The sequence below is a fragment of the Mus musculus genome, chromosome 7 (genome assembly GCF_000001635.26).
Source record: "Mus musculus strain C57BL/6J chromosome 7, GRCm38.p6 C57BL/6J".
Taxonomy (NCBI): Eukaryota; Metazoa; Chordata; class Mammalia; order Rodentia; family Muridae; genus Mus; species Mus musculus.
Window position 1 is genome coordinate 126124241 of NC_000073.6, and position 21042 is coordinate 126145282.

Here is a 21042-nt window from a genome sequence, read left to right on the forward strand (position 1 = left end):
AATGGCAGTCTGCTCTCTATTAACCTGTGCATGGCAGAAGGACAAAGGACACATGATATGGGCTACATGCTAACCTCCATATAAAGGAGAGCTGAACTCTGAAGGAGAGGTGCATGACTCAGCCAACCTACCTCTCCACAACTGTGAGAGCATCATTGAACCTTGCAGCAAACACATCCCCAATGAAGTATTCAGCTAATCGGCCCACAGCCTGCAGCAGGGAGCTCAAGTCTCGCAGGGAACAGTGCAAACGCCGGCAGTCGTTCTCCGCTGTGATGTTCAGCCTGTGTCCTAGAACACAACATCTCTCAGTTTTTCCAGAAAATAAGCTTTAGTTGTAATAAACAACCATTCCAATACAAGTCATGTGGGGTAAACCCTGCTCCAACAGTAAAAATCTTCAGGTGTTTCCCAGTACAGAATAGGACATCTGAGCACAGCTTCTGCCTACAACTTTATCTGTGCTGCTCCAGGGACCCAGGACAAAGACACAGCCTGGTACATCCCTGCTATAACTCCTTTTAATACTTATACAGTTATGGCATTACCAACCTATGAAAAAGGCATGCAAATGGGTGAGTCCAGTAAGTAAGAGCCAGCACGGTCCTACTGCTGAACTCTGTGAGCTCAGTCACTCTAGCTCGGCTCTAGCTCACTCTTGCATATGGCTGTCTCAGAATGAACTCTCCCAAGCTGAAAGAAGATTGAACCCTGCTAAAAATGAACTGGGTGTGTTATGCATTCTATTCCAGGTGTTAGGTCAGCACAAAGGAGAAAAAGGACACAGGGCTCAGGTCCAGTGGAGAGTTCCTTACACTTTCCACTATGAGCACCATCAACCCTTCCTCCCTCACTTGTCTCTTCAGCCTTAAAATAGGGACGATGCTATCACCTAATTCACTGTAGGACTAACTACATTAAACCCTACAACACAGAGGGCATCATTAAAGTTTGTAATTATCACGGGTCACAAAGAACTAGAAACTTTCTAAGGCCTAAAACTTTCTTACTTTTCAACAAACATCCAAACTTGGTAAATGTGATGCTAAGATGACAAAATATCCCCAATTTAGTCATTCTGTCTCTTCACAGATACTCACAAAACCAGAAGGCAGAAAGGATTGTCAGTCTGGAGAAAGACTGGAATCTGATAAACTGCTTCTCAAACACAGGAGATGACAAGCCGGGAAGAATAGTTAAAGGCTAGCCTTGGACCCCTGCAAACTCACCCTCCCTTAGCACTTTCCAAATCTGTCCTCCCGTGGCCACTCCAGGCTTTCACCATCTATCACTAACCTCCTCCCCTGGTGTTGGCTCTATCAAACATCTGCCATCTGTTCACCTTACAACTATAAAATCCTTTGTGTGGACAGCCAACATGGCCACTAGTCAGAATCAACAGTCTTTCGCTCTGGGTGTGTATGCACCTTTGCCTACACTCAGGTCGCCTAAGAACAACTTCATTCCCTGCTACTGAGGATCCTCACCAACACCATCATGTGATCCCCTTGCAGCATACCTGGTCTGTCTAGCCACATACACAGCATCTTGAATAAAAATGTGTCTACACAGTATTTTATTCAAATGCATGTATTTTACACTTTGGGCCTGAATAAAATGAAAGTGCTGACATTTGACCATTTTGGACTGAATAAAACTAACTCTGTCTAGTCCAATCTAGTACATGTTCTAGCAAAGATTCATAGCAATCAAAACTGCAGATGAAACTTTCCTGAGCTATCTGCAAGGCAGACAAATACAAAAGCAGGATATATCTCTAATTAAATTCTCTAGCCCTGTCCCATTCCTCTAGGAAGCCTACCTCCCCCACCACAGAAGCACACGTAGCACTCGGGAAGGGACTACTTACTATGTATAGTGACACATGCTTTTCTTATTTGACCAAGGTTTGGTCATTGGCAATCTTCCCCACGTCACTCTACAACCATCTGCAAGCCCATCTTTTCCTGATCTCTCACAGGAGCCTCATCCAGTAGCCCAGAACAGAATGTCTGTGAGGTACAGCCTTTAGATGCAAGTCCTGCTACATACAGGGTCAGAGGCTTTTAAACTGTCCTCTCCCCAATAAACCAAGCTATCAGGAAGCAGGCTAAAGAGCAGCTTCCTTGTCCAAGAAGTGAAGGGATACAGATATAAATGAGAGCGTTTAAGGTATTCTACTCTGAGAGAATACACAAATCAGAAATCAACCTTCACATAACAGACAAGATAAATGTCAAGCTTTTCTATCCTGTAAATGAACAAAACAATCTCTTGGGCAAGAACGCTTGTGTGACTAATCAAAAGGCTGGCTGAGAGCTGCGGGAAAAATCTCAATGAGGAACAGCAAAAGCCAGATACAAAAACAGGTGTGAGGAGAACAGATAAGGAGAGAGGCCCAGTCCTCACACAGGACAGACCAACATTAAGATCAAAAGTTGACCTGCCAGGGGCAAGAGGCACACAGCAGCTACAGGCACAGGTTTGCCTTGCTTTGTTACCAAGGAAGCATTGATAAGAAGTTCAGCAGTAGCAGATATGCTAACAAGTGTGTCTAATGTGCAGGCTGGAGGGGGGACACGCCCCTGAGCTTCACAGCAACTCTACTGGGTCTGCTACCAATCATAATCACTCAAGTGTCATAAACAGTCAGAGTCAAATGAAGGGGAACTACACCTCGCTCCCCAACACCTGAGATTGAAAGATTAATAACTCTGCAAAGGGGTAAACCAAAAGTGAAAAGAAAGAAAGAGCTGCAACCCACCAGGGAACAGGGGGAACTTTGGGGAGCAAAGCCATCAGGGGACCAGAGAACAAACTTTTGCATTGGAAGCATGGGCTTTCATTTGAACGTACGGTGTGGACAGACGCTTCATCATGGAGAAGAAAACTCACTTTAAAGCAAGAAATAATGATTTCTCTAGCCTTAGGTTTTAACACTAAAATATGCACTGCAACAATGACCGAGAAGCTCTCTGAAACTAGCAGGAGGTGGGCTTCAGGGAGGACAGACAGGTGGAAGACTGTCCTTCAATGAAGGGAAGCTGATCTCTGAACTGGATTAAAAATCCACGCAGAAAGGGCAGTCTCACATGAGACTCCATGAAGGCCCTGCCATAAATGACCAGTTCACCCAAGAACAAGCTACCCTCTGTGGGGAGGAAGCTCAGTGCCAGGCCTGGCAAAACTACAGGTAAGGTCGGCCCATACGGAACGGTTCACGAGCAGTTCATGGTGGGATAAAAGGGGAAGATGTGCAAAGCATAGACTGAGGTTCTGGTATTTTCATCTGGCAAAAATGAATGTCAGTTTATGGCATCTTTCCACCACTCCTCATTATACCTAATCTTGCTATTAGCATAAACCAGCTATGCAGCCCTGGGTAAATCAACATTTCTGAAAAGCATTGTCCTCTTCTGTAAAGTAAGATAACTATAGCAATAATACTTCTGTCTCACAGTAGAGGAGAAAATGGAACGACACAGTAAACAACATAGTGCCTGGCACATGAGTATTCTACAAACAGGCTATAATTATCATCAGCAGAGTAACAAATGTTAACCCTCCACTCCAACCTAGGACAAGTCTTGGCATCCAGCTGTGGGCAGAGCCTCCTGTAGGCCTCACCAAGCCGCTCACAGCAGGAGAGCTCCAGAATGACCAGAGCTGGCTGCCTCATTCCACAAGCCAGAGAGGCAGACACTACCCCAGTGAAAGGCCACAACCATTTTCTTTCCAGCACACTTGCTGTTTTAGGGTATGTAAAAAACACTTCAGAGCTTTTAGCTTTTGCCCTGATTAGCTTCCCCCCACTCCCCCCAGCTTCTTTGTAGCAAGAATTTTAAAAACCTTCTGTCTAGGAGTTGAAGAGATGTAAAGAAAAGCTGTACAAGGCAAACCACATTATTATAGCAGAGGTGGCAATAATTAACTATTAGCCCAATTTTTTAATGCTAAGCTAAAATTGAAAATAAAGACCAATTTACCTGACCCCGAAGTAACTACAAATTGCTGTAATCCCAAATAAACTTCTAAATTGTCCTGAAGAACTGGGAACTGAAAACAAAGAAACAAAGTTTAAAACAAAAATTGTAAATGCGAGTTTTGATACTATTTTTAACCCTGAAGCATTGAGTGGCTATGGGGTGACAACTTCCCTTTACAGATGCTAAGCACAGCTCCCTTTCCATTCCCTCCTCAATTCTTACAGATAAGACCTGCTAGTATAGTGCCAGAACAATAAAGAAATCAATGTCAGTTTGATTGCTTTAAAAATGATAGCAAATGATTCTGGGGCAAGACTACTACAATCCTAGAAAGGGGATTCAACTCTACAAGACTTGCAACTTGAAGAACTAGGCCAAGGTCCCTGACCTTGCCAAAAAAACCCTATCACATAGGTCTTATTAATGTGCATGGCTGAGAGAAAAGGCAGGCCCAGTTATTTATGTGTATTTCCCTTGCTCATTTAAAAGACAGGACTTCATAGTGCTCCCTTTCTTTCTTAGGCTTCTACACTCACCATCAAGGTAAGTCAAGACTTAAACATGCAGCTAGCATAGTAAACTGCCACTTCCTGTGAGAGAATGCCAACTAGTGGCTCTCAGCTGTTATATGCAGAGCTGACCCAGTAATTCAATTGCCTTAAAGGAGGAGATGAAATCTAGCATATACACAGGCAGGGAGATTTAGCAATCTGTCCATAGTGAGAACAACACAGACGAGTCTTTTATCAATGCAATTTCTGCAAGTAACACTTACTTCTGTTGGCCTGGCTGCCTCCTCGTTTCTAATAAAAAACATTAAGACATTTCTAAAATGCATACTATGTCTAAGACTAAACAGTAATTCAAATAAACAAGGGCGAGGGAAATAGCTCAGTAGGTAAACTGCTTGCCCCACAAACAAGAGGACATGAGTGCAATCCCTAAAATTCACATTAAATATATAAAGCTGTGTATGGTGGCACAGCTCTTATACTTGCAGCACTGGGAAAGCAAAGCAAAGAGGGTCTCTGTGGCTTGCAGTCAGCATAGCTTATTTGGTAAGTTATACAGGCCACTAAGAGGTACTGTCTTTAAAAAACAAACAAACAAACAAACAAACAAACAAACAAGGTAGATGATAACTGAGAAACATCATATAAGGCTTACCTCCACACACATACAGATCACACACACGTACATTTATAAATGCAAATACAAGGTAAGTACATAATGTACAGACACAGGGAAAGGACAGGTAAATACAAAAGCCCTGTTCTATGGGTCAGAAGCCACTCGATTTCCCCTTCACACAATGAGTTACCAGGGTTGAGAAGGCGTGTGTGGGAAGGAGCTCCATCACTTTGGCCACGACCTCCAAGCTCTGGCGTAAGTACCGCTGCCACTCTGTCTGCTGCTGTGGGGGAAACAAAGGTATCAGCTTTCCAGGACAGGTAAAACCATCCTATTCATCATCAGCCACCCTGCAGCCTTAGATCTATTCTCAAATATCAAATCTTGAGAAAACAGGAAATAAGTGAAACCAGGGATTTGGAACTTTGAAAAGGTCCAGTTAACTATCTTAATATAACTTCATTCCCTAACAAGTTACTTCTTCAGAAATCAAATAACTCACAGAGAGCAATTCACTCTTCCTCCTGAAAGCACAGGAGTTTAGAGTTCAGAGAGCTACCTGAACTTTTCTGTTATTCCACTGACAGGATCCATTTCTTTACATGCATCTGACTCAATAGCACCATTCAAAGCATGGTTCAGAGGCAACATCAGTGTCCCCAGGGACAGCCAGCAATGCAAACTCTGGTTCATCTCAGACCTCCAGAGTCAGTATGCATTTCAACACGCTGTTCTAAAGACTCTTCCCAGAGTTAAAGGTGAGGAAGCCCTGGCCTTAGTTCAGTCACACAACTCACCTTTCCACATTGTGGTAGCCTCATGTAGCTGTCAACACAAGTCAGTACATGTTTATTGTGGACACGAGGAAACCGAGACTCATAAAAATGAAAAACGACATCTCCTCTGAGCCCAAAGCTGCAGAGATTCAAATCGGAGCTGTCTGACTCCAAGTAGAGCATCTCTTTTCTTACTCTGAGAATTGGCTCACAATGACCATGGCACTGGTCACTGATTCTGAGCATAACAGTAATGCTAGACATTTTAGAGTTGTTAGTAGTTACAAGGAAAGGACCACGAGAGTTGTACCCACAAAATATTTTCCTTATTAATTGAGAACACCAACACCAATATACTCAAGTTTCAGTTTAAAAATAACAGCTTATGCCAGGCAGTGGTGGCACACGTCTTTAATCCCAGCACTTGGGAGGCAGAAGCAGGCAGATATCTTGAGTTTGAGGCTAGCACAATCTACAGTCAGTTCCAAGACAGGGTTACACAGGATACCCTGTCTTGAAAATCCAAAAAACAAAGCAGACAAACAAAAAACAAGAACAATAATAATAAAGACAAAAAACACACACACACACACACACACAAAAGTAAAATCAAAACAAAAAACAAAAATCCAAAACCCTGCTCACAGCATATGGCTAAGAGACTACCATTCCAGACTTCTCATTTGAACTCCTATTCAACTAGTCCTGTCAGTATCTAGCTAGGCAGAGGAGAACAGAGATCAGGATTACAACATTCTCATTAAAGCATTTCTCATGGCATCTGGTCTCTCGAATTCTCTCTCTAGTGCACACAGGTAAAGGCCTGTGCATCGTTTCTCAGCAGCGGTACAATGAGCTAGAGCAGCAGGAAAGAAGCGCGCGCTCATCTTACATCGTCGTCCAGGGTCTCATCATCCAGCTCCTCGAGTTGGGCCTGGTTGTATCTGAACTGGATTCGATTCAACACCTCTGTAAGCAAGAGGACCAGAGCATCTTCGTACCTAGGGAAAAGGGTTCAGTGTCAATCAAGTCAAAGAAAGCTTTCAGCATCAGATTTTGACCAGGACTCTGGGACTCCAGGAGTTAATACTCACCCTGGACACAGCTAAAGCACTGGCACTTTTTTTGAGTTGCATGAGTATGTAAGAGAGAAGCAGGCACTTTACTATTTACATCACACATTGTTTGTGACGGACTCTCTTTTACAGTTAAGACTGTGATTAGCTCTTATGCTTACTATTTCTTGGTAATTGGATCATAGATTTCCAAATTAGTTCTGCCCGTCTCTGCTTCCTAACAACAGAATTACAAATGACTATCAATAAAGCAAAGCTTACATCTGCCATGTGTTCCTCAATTACTGCCTTCTTTGTGTCAAATACCTATTTTCTAGTGCAACACTTTAAGTCTCCTTTTATTTTACTAAATGTTAAGTGTTTGGGTTTTTTAAAAAGATCATTTCACTAAGGAATACAGGTACTGTATGTGAATATCAATGAGCGGCACCTTTTTTTTTTTTTCGGGTGAGTGGGAGATGGGAAGCCTCAAGACAGGGTTTCCCTGTGTAGTCTTGTAGACCAAGCCGGCTTTGAACTCAAAGACTCACCTGCCTCTGCCTCAAGTGCTGGGACTAAAGGCATGTGCCACGACACCCACATTAACACTTTTGGTATCAATGAGAGGTAAAGGATATCACTCATATTTTCCTGAAAAGAAAACTACAATTAAACTGCTCAAGGTCAACAAAGCTAGCTTTTCTGAAATCAGGGCTCCCTAACTCAAATCTCATGTTCTCTTTACACATAAACTACCAGTGGCTTTCAGCCAAACCCAAAACTCAATCTTCAATTAATTTTAAGACCATTTAGAAACTAAAAGGAAATTTAAAAGGCCTTAGAGAAATCTTAACTCTCTGGTTTGTATCTAAAATTAATTGTCAAAGACATGCCTCAAGCCCTCCATCTGGCTCCTTTCCACAATAAGGACCTACCACAGAAGATTCCACGTTACTACAGAATACCTGCTATCACATGGGCCTCAAACCACTTATTTCCAAGACTAGATTATGCTGGCTAACTGCTTGTCTTTCCTGAGAAGCTGCTAAGAGCAGTCAAGACATGGCTCCCACTTGTAAGCAATGTGAGCTGGGGCTGAAGCCCTCTAGAGCACACTTCTGGGCCTATTAACTGTCACAGGGATGCCAGAGGAAGACTGCAAAGTAGCAAGAACGGTGAAGAGCTTCATCATGGGCTACTCTCTGGCAATGCTGCCCAGCAACAGCTATGCACCACAGCCTTTCCAACGTGACTCTACATTTACAGCACCTAGCTCATGCATGCTCAGTGGGTCAGGAACTCCTGAAAGAACCTAAATGCCAGCTTCCAAGACCTCCTCAGGGTTCCCTGGGACATAGGATATAGCCTACTCCTTAGAGAGTGGAACCCTCCCCAGCTACATGGAGCTTATTTAACCCCTTCCTCTGCCCCTAGCTTATAGGTCGAGCTGCTTCCTGCAGTTATCAACTGTGTTGCCTCCCTCATTGTTTGCTTACCCGTCTAACACCTATTAAACCAAATGTCTACATTACACTCTTGGTTAAAATAAATGTGGTTCCCATTTTCCTGGTAGTACCCTAAACCAATTCACCACCCAATCCAAGAGCTGAACTTGAAAGAATCAAACCAAGATCAACTACAGTCCATCTAGTCCTAAGCATTCCCAGCCACAGAGATCCTCTAAGACTTCCTACAGTCCTAGGCTGTCACATTTCAGTTAGGTGAGTACAAGAGCTCATTTCCTACCTATGGGCAGGCATTGCCCCCTCCCCACAAGACTGCACTCTTTGCCTGTAACATAACATTGTAGGTGTTTTGCTAAAAATTGCTATGCCAGATCAAAACATTCTCACAGAAAGAAAACTCCTTTCACACTAGAAAACATACATTTTGTCACTGACCAACTAAAAGAAAATTCCAAGACTCTCTACACAGAACTCTTAAATGAGACAAAAACTTCACTGCCAGTTGGTAACTCCACATGCAAACATCCTGTAATACTTTGAAATTAAACCCCATCAGGAACTGTCCTGAAGGCACACAGGTAACTCATCTCCCAAAGTGTATGGTGGGCGTCAAGAGAGGCCTGTGGCTTGGATAGGGACCCTAGCTGCTTGTCTATACCTATTCCCTGGAACCACTCCCCACCCTGAGTAAGTGAACCCCAGCACTGAAGACAGCTACATTTCCCAGGAGACAAAAAGCCTGTAAAGGAAACTACTGGCTTGGGTATACTAGCTAATTTTATGTCAATTTGACAGGCTAGAGTCATTTGGGAGAGAGAACCTAAACTGAGAAAATACTCCCACCAAACTGGCCTGTAGGGAAAGTCTATGGGTATTTTATTAATTAATGATTGACATAGGAAAACCAGCTCACTTTGGGTAGTACCACCCCAGGCAGGTGGTCATGGTGCATAAGAAGCAGGCTATGTAAGTCATGAGAGCAAGCCAGTAAGCAGCATTTCTCTTCATCAGCTCCTGCCGTGCTTTCCCTCCATGATATGGTGTGATGTGGAACTATAAGCTGAAATAAGCCTTCTCCTCCACATTGCTTTTGATCATGGTGTCTTCTCAGCAAGAAAATGGTGATTAAGGCAATAGGACCTCACCTCTCCTCTCCACTGCTCATGCTCACTGGCGGAGTCCTGCTGTCTAAGGAATCCCTCCAGCTGCCTTTCCCATGAGAAAGACAATCAGCAGGTGCCAATGCCATGTTAGTCAGCAGTCACTAACACTACAGAAGCGATCCTCTGTGAGGTTCTTCAGATGGAAAGTGCTGAACTGTGCTGTGTCTCTCCTCACCCCAACCCATATGTAAAAGAACTGCCTCAGTGTGACTTTATTTGGGACTGGATCTATAGAAAGGTAAGAAGGGTTGAGTTTAGATCTTAACCAGCAGCATTGCTGTCCTCATGAAAAAGAGGCCCCTCTGAGCACAAATGGTTTAATTTCATTCTATGCCTGAATATTCTGCCCGCATTTATGTTGTCTACCACCTGCATGCCTGGTACCTGAGGAGGCCAGAATAGAGCTCAGATGTCCTAAAACCAAAGTTATAGATTGTTGTGAGCCACTGTGAGTGCTGGGAAGCAAACTCAGGTCCTCTGAAAGAATAGTCAATATTCTTAACTGTCAAGCCATCTCTCCAGCCCCTTGAGAAATTTTAAAGAACTGATGAAAATCATACAACTAGAGGCAGAACACAAAACTGAACTGGAAAACACTAACAAAGATATATGGAAAACTCCCAAATATTTGGAGATTAGATAAAGAGGTTTTAAAGTGAAATTTGATAATAATTTAAGTGACATGGTATATAGAAAATTCTTGATAGATTTGAAGTAGGACTTAGGGGTAAATTTATAGTATTGAATGTACATATGTTGGGCTGGGGAGACAGCTCAACAGTTAAGAAGGCCTTGCTGCTCTTGTACAGGACCCAGGTTCAGTTGCCAGCATTCACACAGTAACTAACAACTGTCAGTAACTTCAGTTCCAGAAGATATAAACCGACCAACACTAATACACACAAAAACCTTTAGAACAATGTGTATATGTAAAAATGGAGAAAAGCCCTAGTCGACATAAACTCAGCTAGACAAAACTAGCCAAGTTAAAGCATCTAAAAAGTAAATACAAAAAAGCCAAGAGCATGGAAATGAGTCAGCACACAGAGACTAGACAGTGTTCACATGAGTAACCGCAAGGGACTGATACAAATCCTCCATGATGTTTCCCTCTCCATGAAATAATAACTAGTGCATAAACACCTCCCTGAAGGAGCTAACTGGCTAACAGTCTAAGTTAATGATGCTCAAATTCCTGAGCTGCTCTGTAGTCAGCACTTACCAGTCAGCACTCTTGTGACAAAAGAGTTCACAGAACATGACACAATAACTTAGGTTGCTTCACACACTGGTTTCTTCCTCTTTCTGTAAAACCCAAGTTTCTACACAAATGCCTGGCCCCGTAGAAGAGAAAGAGAAAGGGGTGAACAGGCAGCAAGAACTTTCTCAGGGAGCACCAACTGCAAGCCAAGGCCCCACATGCTGGCTCAGGGCTTTCATCCACAGTGTGAGGAAGATATAACCACTCCCAAAACAAAGGAACAAATGGGACCTGAGATATGGGCTCTCAATGCTACTACCTCTAGCTGAGGAGCAGGACAATCAATTCCATCCACAACTCTAATACAGGCATTTATCTGTGTCCTGAAGTCCCACCAGCAATTAGCCAGAAACTTGAATATTCTCAATGAACAAGAAACATGCTGTTTCCAACATGTTCATTTCCAAGCTCCTAGAAACACAAATAAATCTCAGTACATTTGTGCTTCAAAGTCTGTACCCTACAATGCAACTTTGTTGTAACAAATGATGCAAAACTCAAAAACCACAAGGATAGGAACTGAGTACTATCTTTGTGACTTAACCACACCTATGTTTCCCATTTGAGACACCAAGAAAACAATTTCTGACTACTTCCTATAGCTCAATCAGTCGTTTTGAAGTTCTGGCTTAAGTCACAAGTGTGATTCTAAAAGTATGCCTGTGTTGTTATTAGATGACCAACATCCGATCACATTTCATGCTCACAGTAAAAATAAGTACAATAATTACCAGCACTAATGTTCTTTATCAGCTACTCCTGTAACACATCTCATCTCTGAGACACTAGGCAGGAGTGATTCCTAAACCTTCAAACCCTTCACTGAGAAGCTTTGCACTCACAATCTGTTGTAGAGATGTATAGTGTACGGACTGACACAGAGTGAGGGTCAGTGTCCTTCCTTTGTACATACACGTGGACTATCTTGGGGCTGTTCTTTCACTACACTCCTTTAACTACAGAAGAGAGTTAAGTACGAAAAACAGGTCCGAGGAGGTGGCTACCGTTTAACAGAAATCAGACCAGCTTTGAGGATTTCCTTTTTCTGCTTTGCTAAAGGTGTGTGTGTGTGGGTGGGTGGGTGTACATATAAATATTTAAAAATTAAATCACTACTATGTGCAGAATAAAAAAATCAGCAAATTATTTATTATTTTATAGGAGCTCACAGTTAAGAGACTCTGAATTGGAAAGAGATTCTAGACCTTAAAACCAGAAACTTGTAATGATGGTGAGACTTTTAAACTTATAAATCCAAAATTTATATTACTATATTAACTAAATAATTATGACAAAAAAAAAAAAGCAACGAGTCTAGAGAAATGGCTCAGACGTTAAGAATGGTTCTGCTCTTAGAAGAGCACCTGATTTTGTTTCCTAGCACCAACACAGAGTGGCTTACAACTCCCGGGAACTCTAGTTCTGGGAGGATCTGAACCCTCTTCTAGTTTCTATGGGTACCTATACCCATACAATTAATTGTAATTGTAATGGCATACAATTAAATATTCTCTCTCTCTCTCTCTCTCTCTCTCTCTCTCTCACACACACACACACACACACACAAATAAAAATATATCTTTAATGAAAAATTAAGTTTATCAATGAGAAAAATTTCCTAGCATTTAAAGGAGCCAGCCAGAATTCCTGAGCATTGTGTTATCAGATGGCAGGTGGTAAAGGCCTTTAGCTGTCCATGATCAGCAACCATGTGGCAGCAGCATTTCATTATTTCTTTTCTTCATCATCATCACTGTAAGCATTAGTGTTTAATATTCAGCTCAACTGTGTCCATGTTTTATGTGCATGACTTCCAAAATCCTAACCCTCCTGCAAGATATCCATTGTGTGGGCAGAAAATTGACAGCCTTGCACCTGACCAAAAGAAATCCTTGAAGCAGAAGAGGCATTTAAACTCCCTCTATCACTGTCCCACCTACTGGTACAAACTCTCCAGGAACCTGTACTTTTAATACTAGCAATCTCCTTTGTGGTGTTACATCCCCCATACCTCTTGTGTGTTCTGTGATTTAAAGACTATTTTCCTGTTAATCACTTTTACACTTCATTCTCCAAAACTCTACAATATAAAAAAATATCTATATCACTGAACACAAGAGAGTGAGGTACAATCCCAGGGCATGCCTATTTGGAGGACAAGAAACAAATTTTGATTTAATAGCTTTTCTTTGAAGAATCACGTTCAAAATGCAACTGTCAAAGTCGGTAACCTTACTGGACCTACTATTCTGTATTAAGGTTTATGCTGCATGAACACACTCTCCAGCCATGACTTCATTTGACCTGACAGTAAAGCAACTCAGAAGTTATTCTGTAATCAAAGAATGTTTGCAAATGAAAGAACAAAATTTTAAACTTGAAATTTTAGTATTTAATTTAAAAATCCAGAAAACCTTAGCAGTGAAAAGAGTCCTAGAGACCTACTACATCCTCTCTTCCCAGGAGAAAATATCTACCTCCTTCAATTTGGCATAATTCTGGGGAAGGGTCTTCACTACCTCCACTATTATGGTTAGAAGTAATGTACACATAGAAGATATGCCACTAAGAGGTAGGGTATTGAAGGGTGGTGACTGGGTAGTTACTAGTCTCATGACCTGAAAGGAAGGGTGCAGCTTGTCCCTGGTCTCTTCTTCCCACCACCAGTTCATGGCCCTCACCTTCCCCAACCACTATGATGTGATCATCCTTGCTCCACCCATGCTTCCCACCACATGTTCTGCCTCACCAGGGCCCAGAAACAAAAGAAGCAAACCACTATGGACCGAAACCTCGGAATTCACAAGTCAAAATAAACCTTTCCTCTAGGCACTTTACTGCAGTGACAACCAACTGGCACCATTAACTAACCACTTACAACATACCAAGCATTCTAAAAGCTTCCTGAGCAAACTTACCTAATACAACCAAACACAAACTGCAGAATGAGCTTTCAGAGCCCAGCTGTTCCTGAGGCCATGTCGTGGTAACCTCGGAGACTGCTCTCATTAGTACTGTGCTGACACCAAAGTTATAGTCAAGCCAGGCACAGCCTGCATCCTCTCCCCTGAGTACTGGAATAGCACCTGGAGCTGGACCCTGTCTCCAAGGATCTGTCAGATTAGTGACCACGCTAAAATATAAGAATCAGGGTCTATGAACAATGTAATATAAAAGGAGGTTCCCACCTTGAGCCTAACTACTCAATGTGTAGTAGAACAGAGCTACATAGGAGAATATATAAAATGCTAAGAAAAGCTGCCTTTCGTGTGTGTGGCTCCTGCCATTACTTGCTAGTAGTATACTGAACTCATACATTTCCCTCCTCTTTTCCCAGACCCATGGCACAAGCATTATGCTAGATAGGAAATGAGTTGGCTGGCTGTAAAGCAAGAAAAACACTCTCCATTTTCTGTATTTAAAAACAATAATTAAGAGTTGGGGGCTGGGGCTGGCGAGATGGCTCAGTGGTTAAGAGCGCCGACTGCTCTTCTGAAGGTCCCGAGTTCAAATCCCAGCAACCACATGGTGGCTCACAACCATCCATAACGAAATCTGATGCCCTCTTCTGGAGTGTCTGAAGACAGCTACAGTGTACTTACATATAATAAATAAATCTTTAAAAAAAAAAAAAAAAAGAGTTGGGGGCTGCAGAGATGGCTCAGAGGTTAAGAGCACTGACTGCTCTACCAGAGGTCCTGAGTTCAATTCCCAGGCTCACAACCATCTGTAATGGGATCTGATGCCCTCTTCTGGTGTGTCTGAAGACAACACCAATGTACTCACATGTATAAAATAAATAAATCTTAAAAAAGAATTGGATGTAGTGGTACACACTTTTAATTCCAGCACTCAGGAATTAAAAGCAAGTGGATCATTGTAAGTTCAAGGCCAGCCTGGTCTACAGAGAGAGCTCCAAGACAGCCAGAGCTACACAGTGGGACCCTGTCTAAAAGCAAACAGATAGAAAAACTGTAATAAAAGGCTGGACATGGTGGCACATGCTCTAATTCCTAGGGCTGGAAGGCAAAGGCAGGCAGATCTATGAGTTGAGACCAGCCAGAGATATACGGTGAGACTGTCTCAAAAAAAACCCCACCAAAACAGTAGCTGTAATAAAGTAACTGTAGTTTTAATGCTGTCACCTTGACAGGATCTAGATTCGCCCAAGAGACAAACCTCTATGCATGGCTATGAGGAAGGTTCTCACCTGGGTTAACAGAGGTAGGGAAACCGACTATAATTGCTAGGGGCAGAGTTCCAGACTAAATAAAAGAGAGCAAGAGGACTGAGCATTAGTATAGCATTTTCTCTATCTGCTTCCTGCCTCTGGATATAATACCCATTTGTCCTGATGCAGGAGCACAAGTGTGACACCCACCCAACCACACCCCATACATACACACCCCTACACTGAACCAGACTAAACCTTCATCTTTGTTACTGTTCTAGTTGTAATGAGGAGATTCCAAGGCAACTTTTAAAAGAAAACATTTAATTGGGGCTTGCTTACAGTTTCCCAGGGTTAGTCCATGACCATGGCAGGGAGCATCCAGCAGGCAGGCACGGCCCTGGAGCAGAGGCTGAGAGCTCATGTCATCACTGGGCCAGGCATGGGCTTCTGAAACCTCAAAGCCCACCACTAGTGACACACCTTCTCCAACAAGGCCACATTTCCCAATCCTTCCTAAACAGTTCACCAACTGGGAACTAAACATTCAAATATATGAGCTTACGGGGGCCACTCCCACTCAAACTGACACAGCTTTCCTTCCCGCCGCTGCCAAGGAGAAAGTCACTAAACTGTGCCCCTTCTGCCTCAGTCTCCACAGTGCTAGGACCAGCGTGCTCTGTCTGGGCCAGCTCTGTTCCTAGTTATTTGTTTCATGACAAGTATTTACTAATTTAAGAAACTCTGGTACACTGAGTGGTGGTGGCAGACACCTTTAATCTCAGCTCCTGGGAGACAGAGGCAAGTGGATCTCTGAGTTTAAGGCCAGCCTGGTTCCACAATAGTCAGAGCTACATAAAGAAAACCTGTCTTGAATGCAACAAACAAACAAACAAAACAAAACAAAACAAGGAAAAGAAAAGAAAAGAAAAAATAAATGTGACCCATCTCAAGTTTGAGAACAACATAATGAACTCTGACCACCTCTGGGAGGTCAGCCTATGCCTCCCACGCTCAGAGAACTCTACACCTCCAATGGGTTGTTGTAAAGCAAAGCTCATGTGTCATATCACTTCATCTAACAAATACGTGTGTCTCTAAAACTATGACCTTAAAAAAAAAACCACAAAAGCATTACCATACATACAAATTTTTAAATGTGTGTTACTTTGTAAAAAAAAGAAAATGCTCAGAGAGCTGCTCTGGGCAGCTTCCTTGGCCCAGGTCTACTGAGCTGAAATAGAATGGCTGCCCCTCAGGGCACAAGAATAACTGGCAACAATGACTATCTGTTTATCAGTGTTTTGAAGTTTACCTGTTGAGAACTGCTTCCTTGTCTCCGAGACGACTTTTAATTTTACTTGTCAGATAGTCCAAAAACAGTGTCCAGATATCCAAACAAGAGAAGTAACCTTCATGAGTAGGCTATGATACAAAAGAAATCCAGACAATGAAATTATTTAATGCAACTGTCATGCTTAGAAACACACACACACCAGAATGGCAAAACCAAGGCCTCCAGTCCCATATTTATAACCTCCACTAAGGACTCTGTCAGTCATTTTCACCAGTGGACCCTGTGAAATAGAACAAGACAAGGGCACCATGGGACACCTCATGAGGGGACTGCTCTGGAGGGCTTACAGAAGGTACCAAGGAGACCAGAGGCTGTGTGGAGAGAGCTCTCATAAACCACCTACTTTGTATGACTTCTGAGAAAGTAGCTTGAGCTCTAGAGTAAATGTTCAAGGTCATCAATAGAAGCAGACTCCTCTGACTGTTACAGCTGTGTCCTTTTTACTTCAAACTAACACAAAACCCAATGTAAGTCAGAGTGCCTTCCGAGGCAACAGTCTACATATTTGGCAATAAGAAAAGTACAATGGCAGGTCTTTCTATACAGAGAAGACTGAAAAGAAGCTACTGAGTAGCACCCCAGGATATCATGCTATTTGCCAACAGGCCAACAGCAACATCAACCCAGCTGACAAAGACAAACACAAGAGGAGAAGACCTGGACCTTAGTACCTGGACAGCCATCCTCAGCAAATTTCTTAATAACCTTGAGAATCTATGCATGCAACATCTAGGAACCACGATTCTTTCTTTCCTTTTAGCATATGTTCCTCTCCAACTCCTCATTAATCCCTAACAGACAAACTCAAACTCTGGTTGCCTACAAGAGTCCCTCAATTCTGCTAGCTGACCACCTTACCATGCCCTGAATTTAGGGAAAGGAGATCTGGTAGTACAGGCCTATAATCTCAGCTAATCAGAAAGCTAAGGAAAAAGACAGATCTCAAGTTCAAAGCCTTATTGAGCCAAAAAGTGACTGAGGTCAGCCTGGGCAACTTAACAAGACTCTGTCACAAAATGCAAAATGAAGATGGGGTGGGAGTTGGTTAGCAAAATATTTTCCCTCTATATTTAAGGCCCTAGATTTAATCCTTTGCATTCCCTAAATCAGGCATGATGGTACACTTCTATAAGCCTAGCACTCCAGAGGCAGAACAAGAGGACCAAGAAGGACCTTAAGGTCAGCCTTCAATACATAGCAAGTTTGAGAACAGTCTGAGTTATATGATCCTTTCTCAAAAAAAGATAATAAATCACAAAACAAAAGGAAAAAAAAAAAAACAAACAAGGTCTAATTCAATGCAGAAGGGTGCCTGTTCCTAGTGCTAGGTTCTAACCTTGGGACCCAGAATCGGGGGTGGGGGGGGGGGTGGGGGGTGGACACAGGGGGACAGGTGGATAGAGGGAGAAAGGAAGAGGGGGTTAGAGGGAAAAAAGAAGAGAGAGAGAGAGGGAGAGGTTGGAGAGATGCCTCAGAGTAAAAGTGATGGCGGTACAAACATGACCACCTAAGTTCGATCCCAGAGCAGGAGGAGAAAACCAACTCTCAAAAATGGTCCTCTGATCTTCAAATGTTTGTGCTATTTGCACGCACACATCACATAAACACATATCACATACATACACACAATAAATAAATATATAAATAAGAAAAATTTATTTTTTTTAAAAGAAAGCATATGAGCTTTTTCTATTAAATTTAAGTAGTTTTTGTCAACTGACACATACTGGGAATAAAGATGCTCAACTGAGGAACTGCCTCCATCAGACTGGGTCTGTGAGCATATCTTTGGGATAGTTTCTTAATGACTGACATACAATTGCCCAGGCCACTGTGGACAGTGTCACCTCCTTGAGGAGAAAGTCAGTAAGAAGTGTTCTTCCATGGTTCCTGCCTCTGTTCCTGCCCTGACTTCCCCCAGTGAAGTCTGTGATGGGAACCTGTGAGCCAAATAAACCCTCCCTCCCCAGGCTGCTGTGGGCCATGGTGTTTATCACAGCAACAGACACAAATTAGGACAAGACTCCTTCTACTGCTGATCCACAAGGAAATTCAAAGTTTTTCATGACACATAAAGAATTTTCTCAAAGAATAACTAAGGAAGGAAGGAAGGAAACGAAACAAGTAAGCAGGACACAGGGAGTAGGTAACCAAACTGAAATCTCGGGCAGGAAAATTATGGTTAAGATATAAGTTTTCGCTTTCCTTTGAGTCTGAGGCAAGAAGATTACCAAGATTTCAAAGTCAGCAGAAACTCAGAATAAGAGCTTGTCTTAAATCAAAATAAAAGTAACATATAAAAAAATTCAAATAATCCATTAGAGATACGATACAGTTCAGCAAAGTGCGTATCTAACCTATTTATGACTCTGAAGTCTAGCCCCAGAACCAGAGAGAAAAGATGCTAAATACTATACAGACAGCAACTTCACAATATAAAGAAAGCTAAGGGGATACCCTAACACCACCCGAACTGCCATGCCATAACCAAACCCAGAGAACCAGGGTTAACTATCGAACCATGGGAAAGTAACACAGAGTTGATAGACTGGCCCATTGAAGCTGTCCACACAACATTCTACAGCCTTATCACAGCACTGATTTGCTGAGCTCCCCTCAAGTAAATCACCTCACTGACTTCTCTTAGTTTGAGAATACCCTCTGGTCTCCTCAAAAGAACATGCTGATCAGATGCACATGGAAATGTTTTCTAAAAGTCACTACAAACAAACCAACCAACCAACCTATGGCTTTATGTACTTGTGTGCGCACTCAAGAATGTGCAGATACATGGCTACAGCTAGAAACAGGTGCCCTTCTAGCCCTGCACAGCTGGAAGCACTATCCATCACTTCTGCATCTGATGGAATCACTGCCTATGTGCTGGCCTTTGGTTCCAGAGGACAGGCTGACCTGACTTTTGGAATCACTCACATTTTCAGAACCCTCTCTAATCTGTTTATTAAAAGTAATTATGTTCAGATTTACTTTTCTGATTCTAGGGCTAACCAGTCGCATCGCATTTGCATCAGTCTTTATAGCAGCCCTAGAAAGTGAACATTGGTTTCTTCATATTTTACAGTTTTGAAACCCAACGCTCAAAAGTGAAGTTGCCCGCCCAAGCTGACAGAGCAGCTTAGGGATAGAATGAGAACTTTAGCTTCCAGTCCAGAGCCCGATCTATGTACTGTGCCACCCCAGGTTTAGCTTTGGGAAAGAAACAAAAGGAAATGAGCAAAATCATGAGGGATCTGGTGAGAATACAGTGAGATAAGGAGCTGGAAGGCAGAAATCTCAGCCTTACAGATTTACCCCAGGAGGCACAGCAGCCAAAGAGTCACAATGAAGGCAAGTGGATGGTAAGAAGCAGTCACAGGACTGCAGCAAAGCCCAGACTAAAGAAGAAGGTGGGGACGGAGCAGAAAAGGAGAAGCAGCTGAAGAAAGATACCCGTCTTGTCCAACTGTTCCTTTCAAAAGGTTTTATAGTACCATAATGTCCATGGATCTGAGAAAAGACATTATCAAGTATACTCCACAATATCGTCTAAACAAAAAGAAACTTTCCCACTTCATAAACAGGAGGCTGTGACAAAGTCAGAGCACACTGTTAGTGAACACAGAACTGAGACTCCTAAGGATACCTGCCGGCTTTTCTTTTTAAAACTCCCCAAAAACTTCACTCTAGCCTGGCCTTAATTAACGTACAGTGAGTGTTATACGGTGTTCTTTTACTCTCATCATAATTATGTCATCTTGTTGTAGAAATTAACTTGGCTCATGCCATAGTTAGGGGTTTTTTTGCTATAATAAAACACCATGACAAAACAACTTAGAGAGGGAAAGATCTATTTCAACATACAGTTCTCGGGGCACCCTCCTCCATTCACTGAGGGAAGTTAGGGCAGGAACCTGGAGGCAGGAACTGACTAAAGCAGCAGCCATGGAGGAAGGCTACTTCCTCACTTGCTCCTCCTGGCTGCTCAGTTACTTTGTATACACTCTAGGACAACCTAGCCAGACAGCACCACCCACAGTAGGCTAGGCCCTGCCATCTCAACCAGTCAAGAAAATGCCCCACAGACTTGCCTACTACAGATCAATCTCATAGAGGCACTTTCTCAATTGAGCTTCCTTCCTCTCAGTCGATTCCAGTTTGTGTCAAGTTAACACACACCAAAAATATAAATATAAATATAATAATAATAATAATAATAATAATAAACTGGACAACACAGCCTAGTAGTTGTCAGTTAGTTTCAGAGGTCAACCTAACACAAACCTAGTCACTTAGGAAAGGGGGAACACCCCAAATGGAGAATTGCCCAGATCAGACTGACCTGTAGCCACGTCTGTGAGGCATTTTCTTATTGTTAACTGATACAGAAACACTCAGTTCACTGTGAGCTATGCCATCCATAAGCAGGTGAGACTGGGCCAGTTTAGAAAGATAAGTGAGCAAGCCAATAAGCAACATTTATTTCTCTGGGGTTTCGGCTTAAGGCTCATCTTGAGTTCCTGCCTTGGTTTTCTTTCAGTAGACTAGAAACTATAAAACAAACATACCCTTTCTTCTCCATGTTACAGTCATGGTGTTTATCAGAGCGGCAGAAAGCTAACTAGAACAGTACCCATAGCTACTAATGAGCAGAATATAGTGACAGACAGATCTATATA

General features: G+C 42.5%; 1 protein-coding gene across 7 annotated transcripts in view; it reads right to left on the reverse strand.

Annotated features, from left to right (window-relative positions):
- Positions 1-21042, reverse strand: part of Xpo6 (exportin 6) — a 98822-nt gene that overhangs the window by 22523 nt on the left and 55257 nt on the right. For 5 of the 7 annotated variants that reach the window (XM_017312341.2, NM_001311143.2, XM_006508250.1 and 2 more), the window contains 5 exons: positions 16325-16434; positions 6786-6894; positions 5308-5400; positions 3987-4056; positions 132-291 (listed from right to left, as the gene is read on the reverse strand). In XM_017312341.2, the coding sequence (XP_017167830.1) occupies positions 132-291; positions 3987-4056; positions 5308-5400; positions 6786-6894; positions 16325-16434 (542 nt within the window). The remainder of the gene's footprint in view (positions 1-131; positions 292-3986; positions 4057-5307; positions 5401-6785; positions 6895-16324; positions 16435-21042) is intronic. The other 2 variants (XM_017312342.2, NM_028816.3) reach the window with 1 other exon arrangement.